General features: G+C 46.4%; 1 protein-coding gene across 3 annotated transcripts in view; it reads right to left on the minus strand.

Annotated features, from left to right (window-relative positions):
• The window catches only part of CCDC150 (coiled-coil domain containing 150), a 47,145-nt gene that overhangs the window by 13,446 nt on the left and 19,972 nt on the right, over positions 1-13,727 (minus strand). For all 3 annotated transcript variants that reach the window (XM_081910259.1, XM_081910260.1, XM_081910258.1), the window contains exons 14-17: positions 12,422-12,505; positions 8,624-8,731; positions 6,719-6,781; positions 1,598-1,726 (exon numbers count right to left, since the gene is read on the minus strand). In XM_081910259.1, coding sequence (XP_081766385.1) covers positions 1,598-1,726; positions 6,719-6,781; positions 8,624-8,731; positions 12,422-12,505 — 384 coding nt within the window. The remainder of the gene's footprint in view (positions 1-1,597; positions 1,727-6,718; positions 6,782-8,623; positions 8,732-12,421; positions 12,506-13,727) is intronic.

The following is a 13,727-nucleotide window of genomic DNA, read 5'->3' on the forward strand; positions in this document are numbered from 1 at the left end:
TTGGTCTCTGAGAACGTCACCTCAATCTCCTTCACCCCTGATAATAAGCATTTATAAAATGCCTTTCCTGTAATTTGAACTGTAGTGCACAGCCAAAATCAATGGCAATGAGACTGGCAGCTGCGTGCTGTCTGTTTGTCAAATGTTTGCATGGGTAAACATACAAATTGGTCAGTTTTTCTTCTCCTTCCCCGTTTTATACAGAGACGTTTAATTTTTAAAAACTGGGTGAGACTTATATCCCATTCTTCCTTCAAGAAGCTCCAGCAAGCTCACACAGTTTGCCAAGGTATTCTCCCATCCAGGTACCAAAAAGGAGACCTACTTGGCTTTAACAACATTGACAGCACCGCTTCCCCTCAAATTATTGTTTGTGCTCCCAATTTTGTACCTTGGTACCTCGCAGACCAATATGAAACACAAAAATCAGGCCTCAACGGCCAATTCATTTCATTCATTCCAGAGATTTCTATCCTGCCTTTCAAGACATACGTTTTCTCCAGGCAGCTCACAACAAATATAAAACAATTTTCAAATAGCAAGCATCAATATCTAAACTATTAAAAACATTTTTTTCCTAAATAGCAAGCATCAATACCTAAACTACAGTAGTACCTCAGGTTACAAACACCTTCGGTTACAAACTGCTAACCCAAAAGTAGTACCTCGGGTTAAGAACTTTACCTCAGGATGAGAACAGAAATTGTGCGCCAGCGGCACAGGGAGGCCCCATTAGCTAAAGTGGTACCTCAGGTTAAGAACGGTTTCAGGATAAGAACAGACCTCCGGAACGAATTAAGTTCGTAACCAGAAGTACCACTGTATTAAAAACTAACACAACAGCATCAATGAGCTCAGCAAACCAATACAAGGAATGACAGAATGATTTAAAATTTTAAAATGATTTAAAACAAAGAGGATCGTTAATTGAAAATCCATCCATCTTCTTTCTTAACTGGCCCTGAGTATGATTGTTTCCTCTTACACCATGTTGATTTTTTACTTCTTAAAAGTAAAGGTAAAGGGACCCCTGACCATTAGGTCCAGTCGTGGCCGACTCTGGGGTTGCGGTGCTCATCTCGCTTTATTGGCCGAGGGAGCCGGCATACAGCTTCCAGGTCATGTGGCCAGCATGACTAAGCCGCTTCTGGTGAACCAGAGCAGCGCACGGAAACGCCGTTTACCTTCCCGCCAGAGCGGTACCTATTTATCTACTTGCACTTTGAGGTGCTTTCGAACTGCTCGGATGGCAGGAGCAGGGACTGAGCAACGGGAGCTCACCCCGTCGCGGGGATTTGAACCGCCGACATTCTGATCAGCAAGTTCTAGGCTCTGTGGTTTAACCCACAACGCCACCCACATCCCTTTTTTACTTCTTAGATGGGGCCAACTCTAATAATGAATCCAATCTCTAATAATGATTTTTACTCAGAAATAAGACAAGGTTTCTGTTTGGGGAATTAGCACTTGAAAGGCACCCATATCTCAGGACGGGAGTGACAGGTGATGTGGAGGAGAAATTTCAAAACACACATTGCGGTAGGTTTGCTGCAACCAAGTCCGGACAAAGCTAAAGCACCCAAAGAACATTTGCTACCTTGTGTTTTTCTCTCTCTTCAGTTGCACTTATTTGCCCTTTGAGCTTCTGGTTCTCTCTCAGCGCTTCATCACGGGTTTTGACGGTCACAGAAAAATCGTCCTCTCTGCAGACAAGGGCAGACTGTGTCTTTTACAAAAACAGAGGGGGAAGGAAGGAGAAATGTGCTTCTAAGTGCCAAGAACTGGTTCAAAGATTACAGAAAAGATTTTCAGAGCATTTGGGCCTCCTTGTCTTTTCAGCCCTGTAGATAAAAGTACAAGACAAATGGCCTGACCAGGCCCGTTAAAAGCACTGATAGGGCTGACATACAACCAGTAGTTTCTGAAAAGCGGCGCTTCATCCTGGATCTTAGACAACTCAATCAAAGAATTGCATGCCCCAGTTTTTACTTTTTGAAATACGGCAACCCTAAACACTGACCAGCCCATTCTCCTACCTGTGTGCCACAGCGTTGTAAGGGCTTTGACGAGCTATTTGCTCAGAGGTTTTCCAGCAAAAAGGTAAATGTAAAGGACCCTGGACGGTTAAGTCCAGTCAAAGGCGACTATGGGGTTGCGGCGCTCATCTCGCTTTCAGGCCAAGGGAGCCGGCATTTGTCCACAGAGAGCTTTCCGGATCATGTGGCTAGCATGACTAAACCTCTTCTGGCACAACGGGACACCATGACGGAAAGCAGAGCGCAAGAAAACACCATTTACCTTCCCGCTGCAGTGGTACCTATTTATCTACTTGCACCGGCATGCTTTCGAACTGCTAGGTTGGCAGGAGCTGGGACAGACCAATGGGAGCTCACCCCATTGCGGGGATTCGAACCACCGACCTTCTGATCGGCAAGCAGAAGAGGCTTGGTGGTTTAGACCACAGTGCCACCCACGTCACAATTTTCCAGGACCTCCATTTCCCCAGTTCATATTAGATCTAAGGCGCACACAGTGCATGGAACATCTTTTAACATACTGCCAGGTTTCTCAATTTGGATCGGACCTGGTTTGGGGAGATGGGGGGAACTCATCCATCGAAACACAGTATTTCGTAAGTAACAATAGGATAGGTACACCGCTTCCCAAACCACTGGGGACACACTGAACGCAGAGTATACGGGAATTATGTACACGGCCTCAGTTATTAGGTTTGGTTACATTTTATGCCTCTTATACATTTTGTACATTTATGCATTTTATACATTTAGGGACGCAGGTGGCGCTGGGGGTTAAACCACAGAGCCTAGGACTTGCTGATCAGAACGTTGGCGGTTCTAATCCCTGCGATGGGGTGAGCTCCCGTTGCTCGGTCCCTGCTCCTGCCCACCTAGCAGTTCGAAAGCATGTCAAAGTGCAAGTAGATAAATAGGTACCGCTCCAGTGGGAAGGTAAACGGCATTTCCGTGCGCTGCTCTGGTTCGCCAGAAGCGGCTTAGTCATGCTGGCCACATGACCCGGAAGCTGTACGCCGGCTCCCTTGGCCAATAAAGCGAGATGAGCGCCGCAACCCAAGAGTCGGCCACGACTGGACCTAATGGTCAGGGGTCCCGTTACCTTTTATGCAAACCTCTCCATCTTCACCATTTTCAGGCTTGGCACTCACCCTCTGAAGATCTGTCCCCTCACTGGTTATATCCCACTCAGTTTCTAAGTCGGTGGTATCTTTTTTAGTGTCCAGCTTTTCTTTCATGGCCTTTATAGCCTTGAAGAGAACCCTCGGAGAGGCAGGGGGACAATCCCCACACTCGGAGGCAGCCTCCCTTCCGGGCAGATCTATCATGAAACGAACTCTGCGCTCAGGGGAGCACGCAGTAGAAGGTCGCCCACGAAGTCCCTTGGTCTCACAGGCCAGGCATGATCTAAAACGCTCATTGGATTTCTGCGGCCAGCAATTCTCAGATGACTTTCTTTTTTGGAGAGGCATTTTTACTATAGCACTAGCTGCCCGAGCAGGGGAAACCAAGCAACTGGAGAAGGCAAGGCGAGACGAAAACAGATGCCCCTAACGTCTAGCAACTTAATGGTTGGCAAGGGCTCCATTTGCAAATCCTGCCTCTCAGTCCAACGACGAGTCAATTTATAAGAGTTATTGCGTCACTTGGGGAGTCTAAAGGAAGCCATTTTAAATCTGCGCTTCCTGGTGGCTGTTTGAAGTTTAAATGCTCAACAACCCCTCCTATCCAAAGATAAATCAACATGTGTTCTCTCTGAAGTCACCAAGACATCACCCTGCTCTGTTTGTGATGTCACGAGGCCTAACCTCTGAGCTCAAAGTGTGACCCAAGCAGAGTAGAACAGCCCACCAATCCGGTTTCTTCCATTTAAATTAGGGGGAGGAGTTGCACAGACTGGTAAGTAGACCATAGCTGTCAACATTTCCCTTTTCTTGCGAGGAATCCTATTCGGAATAAGGGAATTTCCCTTAAAAAAAGAGAAGAGTTGACAGCTGTGAAGTAGACCTGAATTCCATTCCTGATTCTGTGTTTTTAAAACTACCTCTACACCTAATATCTTTTCCGTTGTATGCTTGGTTTAGACTTCTTGAGAGCATAGATGCTCCTCTCCTGATCTTGTATCAACACCACTCACCTGATTACTTAGGAATTAACAACAATGGCGTACCTTACAATTTTCCTGGGTTGTATTAACTGAGTCCTGTGTGGGGCAGACTCAATGAAATTAATGAACCTAAGTTAGTTGTCCTCATTAGCTTCAATAGGTCTATTGTGAGTAGGACTAGCTTTTAAAATCACCCTCTGTAATTGTTACACATGGACAAGGTCCGTTTGAGTGATTAATCTCACACCGTGTTTCTTCCTAAAATTTAACGTAAAGGTAAAGGGACCCCTGACCATTATCTACTTGCACTTTGACGTGCTTTCGAACTGCTAGGTGGGCAGGAGCAGGGACCGAGCAACAGGAGCTCACCCCGTCGCAGGGATTAGAACCGCCAACCTTCTGATCGGCAAGTCCTAGGCTCTGTGGTTTAACCCACAGCGCAACCTGCGTCCCTAAATGTATAAAATGCATAAATGTACAAAATGTATAAGAGGCATAAAATGTAACCGAACCTAATAACTGAGGCCGTGTACATAATTCCCGTATTCTCTGCATTCAGTGTGTCCCCAGTGGTTTGGGAAGCAGTGTACCTATCCTATTGTTACTTACGAAATACTGTGTTTCGATGGATGAGTTCCCCCCATCTCGCCAAACCAGGTCCGATCCAAATTGAGAAACCTGGCAGTATGTTAAAAGATGTTCCATGTGTGTGCCTTAGATCTAATATGAACTGGGGAAATGGAGGTCCTGGAAAATTGTGACGTGGGTGGCACTGGGGTCTAAACCACCAAGCCTCTTTGGTTTTGATCAGAAAGTCGGTGGTTTGAATCCCCGCAACGGGGTGAGCTCCCATTGGTCTGTCCCAGCTCCTGCCAACCTAGCAGTTTGAAAGCATGCCAGTGCAAGTAGATAAGTCCTAGGCTCTGTGGTTTAACCCACAGCGCCACCCCGTCCCAAAAATTTAACATAGGCACATACATATTAATAGAACATAAGCCGAAGTGTGTCTACTTTCAGCTATTGAGGTTTTCAAAATGGGGGGGGGGGAGGAGAGGGTGCCAGGGACCTACCACTGTCTATGTTCATTTATTGCCTTCATCCTGAGCAGCACACAGGAACTAAATGTGGGACAGCCTGCCTGGGAGTCAATTTTGTCAAATCTGCTAATCAAATGCTTTCTTTCCACTTGCTTCCCTTCAAGCCAGCACCAACCCTGAGATAATGATGATGACGACTACAATTTATTATCCACCACTTCGCCCTAAGGTCCCAGGGTGAATCGCAACAATTAGGACGCAACATTGCACAATGTTTAAAAGCAGTTTTGAGAAACTTAAAATTACAAAAATAATGTGGGTCCCACAAATATGCATCTGAAGTGTTGGGGGGGATAACTGTGTACACTTGAAAACATGGGCAGCATTCAGATAAATTCAACAGTGTAAATAAGTTTTGATGGAAGAAACAGTGGAATACTGAATGGTTTAGTTTATGTAAAATATGCAGGGATTTATTGCTATGCAAAATGAACCATGGAAAGAGAAGAAGGGAAGTTATTGATATTTTAAGGTTTTCTAAATGAATATTCTAAATTGTAAAACAGAAAATTTAATAAAAAATATTTTATACACATACACACACACAGCCTAGGGCTTGCCGATCAGAAGGTCGGCAGTTCGAATCCTGGCGACAGGGTGAGCTCCGGTTGCTCAGTCCCTGCTCCTGCCAACCTAGCAGTTCGAAAGCGCGTCAAAGTGCAAGTAGATAAATAGGTACCGCTCCGGTGGGAAGGTAAACAGCATTTCTGTGTGCTGCTCTAGTTTGCCAGAAGTGGCTTAGTCATGCTAGCCACATGACCCAAAAGCTGTACGCCGGCTCCCTCAGCCAATAAAGTGAGATGAGTGCTACAACCCGAGAGTCGGCCACGACTGGACCTAATGGTCGGGGGTCCCTTTACCTTTACACACACACACACACACACACACACACACACACACACACACACCCCCCTAAAGTGGGAAACAGCTTCTGGGCAGGAGGTTGTGTGTGTGTGTCAGAACAAGCTAACCACCCCCCTCCCTTTGGCGCCACAGCCATCCTGGAGGCAGTAGCGCCTCGCATTCAAGCGCTCTAGTCCTCATGACAACTCTGGCGATGCTCAAGCAGGCCCAAGCCTTCCCTATGGCTTTGGGAGCTATAGAAAGCGATGAACCCTCAAAGCCATCTCTTTGGCCCAGAGACAACTGTGCAGGATGAGGGTGGACTTGGAGGAAGGACAAGGTGGAAAGCCTTGTCTTCCTTGGCCGAGTTTCTCCCCTTCCCCCTGCAAAATTTCTTCACTTACTAGCCGTACCGAGAAATCATATATTCAGGTGAGGCTGAATATAAAGTCCCAGCACAGGTAATGCATTTCGAAAGCAGGCAGGCAGGCCTTACAACGCCAGAACGATGATCTGAACAGCCACCGTTTATTCTTATTCTGTATATTTGTCAGAAAGAATAGAGTCCTTTGCTGTGGACCCTTTGCTGTCCAAAACATGAGGGTGTTAACTGAAAGGCATTGCCATTGTTCCAGTACCTGTTTTAGCTTTGCTTCCATCCTCTGCGTGTTGATCCTAATGGAGGCAAGTTCAGCATTCATCTGAAAAGTGAGGCAATAAAAAGCTGAAACGAGGCTCTTCAAAGACAGCTCATTTCCACCAGCAATTTCTCCTGAGCTCTCTGCGTTCCATGCATCCATTAACGCCCTTGGAATCTGGACACTGGCACAGAATTTAGTTTTTTTGAAAAACCGAATTACAGTGGTACCTTGGGTTACATACGCTTCAGGTTACAGACTCCGCTAACCCAGAAATAGTACCTCGGGTTAAGAACTTTGCTTCAGGATGAGAACAGAAATCGTGCAGCGGCAGCGGGAGGCCCCATTAGTTAAAGCGGTGCTTAAGGTTAAGAACAGTTTCTGGTTAAGAACGGACCTCCGGAACGAATTAAGTACTTAACCCGAGGTACCACTGTATTTTAGGGACGCGTGTGGTGCTGTGGGTTAAACCACAGAACCTAGGACTTGCTGATCAGAAGGTTGTCGGTTCAAATCCCCGCGACGGGGTGAGCTCCCGTTGCTCAGTCCCTGCTCCTGCCAACCTAGCAGTTTGAAAGCACGTCAAAGTGCAAGTAGATAAATAGGTACCGCTCCGGTGGGAAGGTAAACGGCGTTTCCGTGTGCTGCTCTGGTTCACCAGAAGCGGCTTAGTCATGCTGGCCACATGACCCAGAAGCTGTATGCCGGTTCCCTCGGCCAATAAAGCGAGATGAGCGCTGCAATCCCAGAGTCGGCCACAACTGGACCTAATGGTCAGGCGTCCCTTGACTTTTTACCTTTAGCACCGTATTGTTTTCCAGTCCTAATGGATCATAGAATCATAGAGTTGGAAGAGACCACAAGGGCCATTGAGTCCAACCCCCTGCCAAGCAGGAAACACCATCAGAGCACTCCTGACATATGGTTGTCAAGCCTCTGCATAAAGACCTCCAAAGAAGGAGACTCCACCACACTCCTTGGCAGCAAATTCCACTGTCGAACAGCTCTTACTGTCAGGAAGTTCTTCCTAATGTTTAGGTGGAATCTTCTTTCTTGTAGTTTGGATCCATTGCTCCGTGTCCGCTTCTCTGGAGCAGCAGAAAACAACCTTTCTCCCTCCTCTATGTGACATCCTTTTATATATTTAAACATGGCTATCATATCACCCCTTAACCTCCTCTTCTCCAGGCTAAACATGCCCAGCTCCCTTAGCCGTTCCTCATAAGGCATCGTTTCCAGGCCTTTGACCATTTTGGTTGCCCTCCTCTGGACACGTTCCAGTTTGTCAGTGTCCTTCTTGAACTGTGGTGCCCAGAACTGGACACAGTACTCCAGGTGAGGTCTGACCAGAGCAGAATACAGTGGCACTATTACTTCCCTTGATCTAAATGCTATACTCCTATTGATGCAGCCCAGAATTGCATTGGCTTTTTTAGCCAATGCTAGTGCAGAGTAGCTGCAAAATAGAATAACAATACCTGACCAATGCTCAGAAAGCTTGATTAAGACTTCTAGCACTCTGCTTCCAAATGCAAGGAAAGCCAAAATATTGCTGTTTCATTAATGCAGATAATATGCAAAAACGCATAATGGGCAGCATTCTACTATCAGTGCAAGGATTTCCATGAGCACGGTGGGACTCTCCACCCCTTCTCTTGAGTGCATCCTGCACCCTTCCCAAATCTGCCCTAAATTATTGGGGGGACCCCTAGGACAGATTTTGGGGGCACACAGGGGGAGGAGGAGGAGAGTGGGAAGCTCTGTTGCGCAAGCAGAAATCTTTGCGCCGACTTTCTGAGTACAGAATCTAATTATGTCATGGCACAAAGAGGAATTTCCCCGGCCTGTCCTTCAGCCCAGAAAGACTGACAACCCACACTGTAGGTCAATATAACTGGACGGTACCTGGTTACACTTTGTCTCCAAGGCGGTGTTCAGCTTGCGAAGCCGGCTGTTTTCCGAGCGGGTGTCCTGGAGGGACTGCGCCTTTTCTTCCAGCTGCTTCACTCTGGTCTATGATAAACGAAAGACGACACGTGTTCCAGAGCCTTCTAAAATACGCGCTTGCGATCTGGAAACAGCAATGGCGTTTGCCAAACTCGGAGGGAAAAGGGGTCCAATGCGGGTGGTATTTAAATACAGTGGTACCTCGGGTTAAGTACTTAATTCATTCCAGAGGTCCGTACTTAACCTAAAACTGTTCTTAACCTGAAGCACCACTTTAGCTAATGGGGCCTCCTGCTGCCGCCGCAGCCCGATTTCTGTTCTTATCCTGAAGCAAAGTTCTTAACCTGAAGCAATATTTTTGGCTTAGCGGAGTGTGTAACCTGAAGCGTATGTAACCTGAGGTACCACTGTAAAACCCACACCGGCTGCTTACAGCTACTTTTCTGTGAGTTTGTGCAGGTGCCTTGTTTTCAACTGAGAAAAGCTCATTTATGAATACTGTCCTAAAGATACTTACATGAAAGCTAAGACCCATTTAAATGAATGAGACGTGTTTCCAAGTGAATGGGGTCTGACGCGATACTTGGCAGCTCCCTGTGACCCTGAAAATGTATGCTTCCTAGCTGGTCATTTATTTCTGCCTCCATCTTCGTCTTCCTGTCTAAATAGTCATAAAGACTCCAAAATGCAAGGCATCGTTTAAATCAGGCATAGGCAAACTCTGGCCCTCCAGATGTTTTGGAACTACAACTCCCATCATCCCTAGCTAACAATGGCCAGGGATGATGGGAATTGTAGTCTCAAAACATCTGGAGGTCTGGAGTTTGCCTATGCCTGGTTTAAATTAAGACTCTTCCCCTTCCTTCTGCCTCTGTAAAGCCCTACCTGTTAATTTCTGATGCTGGGAGATGGGCAGCGTGTGTGGGGGGGAATGTATATTATATATTTATACACACAAAAAACACCCCTAGGGGTTTCATTTTCACCCCCTGTATGCCACACCAGTGAGGCGGAGTTGTTGATTACTGGGGCCAGATGTCAGACCGCAATGTTCAAGGCCATGTTAAGGAGGAATGTGTGTATGTTGTTTGGGAGGAAGCAAGATCTGTTTTTCTCCGGCAAAGTGTTACTCAAGAGGTATCAGAAGGAAAAGTTTGAAGACTTACGAACGACTATTATAGATAGACAGAAGAGGATTTACTCTACACTCGACTACTTTGAGGACAGGCTATAACAATGCATAAAAAGGCATAGCAGAAATTGGTAACTGAACAGGTGATGTGTAGGGAATGTATTTTGAAATGATAGTTGGAAAAATGTTGGTTTTTTTGGAAGCAGCAAAGGAAGGAGGAAAATAGAGGGGACACCTGGGGTGGGAGGGAAGCCCAACTTTCAAATTTGTACTGAATTTGTATTGATTTGGTGACAATTTGTTAAAAATTATGGAACGCCAATAAAAATAACTGGCGAAAGGGGGAAAAATCTGGTTGCTTTGTTGTTTATAGGCACACTTGGAACTGGAAAAGAACATAGCGGAAGCCCAGTGCAGTCTGGCTGGAGCCAAAATCAAATTTCAGGCTCCCTTTGAAAGCTTGAGGGGTGCCTTGGGGGCAAGGTTCCCACTGATCCATCTCCAGATGCTATTTTAAACAAGTATCAAAAACCACATGAGAAGGACCAGTTGCTCCGTTTCTTACCATGGAAGCACCACCTGAGTTGGATTTTGCCGAAAAGTAGTTTACATGGTACTTCTGTAACACTTTGAAGCAGGGCTGAGGAGCCTCCAGGTGCTGTTTAACACCACTTCCCATCAACCCCAGCTGGCATGGGCAATGGGCAGAGATGATGGGAGTTGTAGTCCACCACCATCGAGAGCCACAGACTCCCCCGCCCCCGATTTAAAGGGTCCCTGCGCACACCGCTTTCAAAATAACAAGCTCAAATGCAGTCAGCATGATGGAGCTTTCTTTCCTTTTCCTTTCTTAAAAAATAATAATTTTATCTCGTAACAATACAAAGCTACCTCAGAGGTACGATCTGCCATTTTGCTTGGATGAAGAGCCTTTTTAATGATGCACACATGCACTTGCGAGTTCCCTCTCTGCAAATAATTGCTGTTTGGGTTTTAATTATTTACTTGTTCGTATCCTGTATTTCATTCTGTGAACCGCCCTGAGATCTTATGAAGAAGGGCAACATATAAATTTAAATTAATAATAATAATAATAATAATAATAATAATAATAAATCATACTAAACAGTGCCATTTTTCTAGAAAAAGAGCTCAACCTGAACGCCTCCCTTGTTCTCTTAGAATGGCAATGGCGCTCCTTAATTCCTTAAGGAATACATCAAAATTTATGTGGAAAAAGTAGACTTTTTGACAGATATTGAGTGAATACAGAAAATGATTAGAGTGAAAGGAGAGTAAAGTCAAAATAGAAGAAGAGATTAAAGAAAAATAAAATAGCGTAACAAGGACGGCTGGAAGTCAAGTTGCTTGGTGGGTGTCCGTGTGGGGTAGGTGTGTGGGTAGGTTGATATGTACAGTATAGGTAGGTATTATATAGAGTAATGTAGGTATGATTTGAGGGACGCAGGTGGCGCTGTGGGTTAAAGCCTCAGTGCCTAGGACTTGCCGATCGAAAGGTCGGCGGTTCGAATCCCTGCGGCGGGGTGCGCTCCCGCTGCTCGGTCCCAGCGCCTGCCAACCTAGCAGTTCGAAAGCACCTCCGGGTGCAAGTAGATAAATAGGGACCGCTTACTAGCGGGAAGGTAAACGGCGTTTCCGTGTGCGGCTCTGGCTCGCCAGAGCAGCGATGTCACGCTGGCCACGTGACCCGGAAGTGTCTCCGGACAGCGCTGACCCCTGGCCTCTTAAGTGAGATGGGCGCACAACCCCAGAGTCTGTCAAGACTGGCCCGTACGGGCAGGGGTACCTTTACCTTTACCTTTTTAGGTATGATTTATGTTATGAAAATAAGGTAGTGTGTTGTGTATGTGCATTGTGTAAATGTGTATGTATGTGTTTTATATCTTAATAAAATAAAATAAAAAAACAGAATGGCAATGGCGCCCACCTGAGAGGTGCCGGAACCGAATTCCGGTGAGTTCCGGCTGAAAAAAAGCCCTGATAAAGTACAAAAGCCTGAGAACTAAAACAAAACAGCCAAGTGGCCCTCAGCAATAAAACCACAGTTGGCCCCCGGATTTTGCTGCTCTTCTGCATAGTCATCACTCAGCTGCCTTTCAAAGAGACAAAAGGATGGCTGCATGATCAGCACTACTACAACTTGGGCTGTGTTAACACCAAAAGACTAAAGCTCTAGTATTCTGATGCATTCTGCTCTTGAGTCCTTTTAAGCTGGGTGGGAGCAGGGCTGAGATAGTTGTTCATCCCCACCCAGGAAACAGCAGCACTGAAAAGAGCAAAGGTCTATCAGCAGGGAAGAACTGAGAGCCAGTGTGGTGTAGTGGTTAAGAGCGATGGACTTGTAATATGGGGAACCGGGTTTGCTTCCCTGCTCCTCCACATGCAGCTGCTGGGTGACCTTGGACTAGTCACACTTCTCTGAAGTCTCTCAGCCCCACTCACCTCACAGAGTGTTTGTTGTGGGGGAGGAAGGGAAAGGAGAATGTTGGCCGCTTTGAGACTCCTTAGGGTAGTGATAAAGTGGGATATCAAATCCAAACTTTTCTTCTCTTCAGAGAAGGCGAACAGCCAGTGGCTGGCCTTACTCCGCAAGGCTGACATACCTGAAGTTTTCCTTTCTCATAAGCCAGTTTATTTTTGGTGTCCGTCAGCTCTTCCAGAACTTGCTTTACTTGCTGTTGGGCATGCTGGGGGAAGACAAAAGCAGAGGTCATTCTCATTCACTCACAAACACACACACACACACTCAAAAAGCATCTTAGTTTGAGGAGGTGCTTCTGGCGAGCTGCGATGGAGGATGGCTGAATTCCATCACAGCCATACGTTCCACAATCAGAGGCTGAGATGGGAGTACCGTATTTTTCGCTCTATCGGGCACACTTTTTCCCCTTCAAAAATTAAGGGGAAATGTGTGTGCGTCCTAAGGAGCGAATGCAGGCTCCTTGGCTTCAGCGATAGCAACACAAAGCCTCCAAAGTGCAGAGGGAGCACTCCTTCCGCACTCCTTGGCTTTGCGTTGTTTTTGCTGAAGCCTGGAGAGCGAGAGGGGGCGGTGTGCACCGACCCCTCTCACTCTCCAGGCTTCAGGGATAGCCACCTGAAGCCTCTGGAGCGCAGTGGGACCTCGCACTGCGCTCCAAAGGCTTTGGGTTCCTTTTGCTGAAGCCGGGAGAGCAAGACTCTCCTGGCTTCAGCAGAGAGGGATAGCTGCGCAGTGCCCCTTCAGCCAAGCGGGAGGAGAAGTGGAAGGGGCTCCGTTTCTCCTGCCGCTTCGCTGAAGGGGCGCTGAGCAGAGAAGGGGATAATTTTTTCCCCTTGTTCTCCCCCTCTAAAACAAGGTGCGTCCTATAGAGCGAAAAATACGGTAATCAGCCTCCCTACACTCCCTGGGCTGGGGAGTGGCAGCTCATCTGCAGATCACCCAACACCTAGCCCCAAATTCAGAAGGAAGGAGGGGCTGGGGGGTGCTGGGACGTTTCTTCGCAACTCTGCAAAGTCGCCTCCATTTAGCAGCAAGCTTCCAATTCTTAAGATGAAAAATTGGACTTAGGTTTTGGACATGATCTGAGCGAAGGGGGAGAAACTACTCTGCTAATTAATTCAGCCACTGAGGTGCTAAAAAGGATTTGAACGGAAAAAGGATTAATATCTAAGTAGACTTGGTATGCTGGAATTGAAAGGGGGGTGGGTGAGACTCCTTTGTTATTATATTTCGTTTTGCTATGTTATATGGCAAAATCCTCCTCTGAAAGAACCAACTGCCCGATTATTTATAGCAAGCGAGACTGGAGAGGTGGTGTATTGGGTGATATAATGTGACTCTAATAATCATTAACTGTGTGGAAATAACAGTTATTCAAAAGTGGAAAGCCAAGTTCAAAGTATTCGTCTGCAGATATATTTGGAAGA

The sequence above is a fragment of the Podarcis melisellensis genome (assembly GCF_964234715.1).
Source record: "Podarcis melisellensis genome assembly, chromosome: 1".
In the NCBI taxonomy this organism is placed as follows: Eukaryota; Metazoa; Chordata; class Lepidosauria; order Squamata; family Lacertidae; genus Podarcis; species Podarcis melisellensis.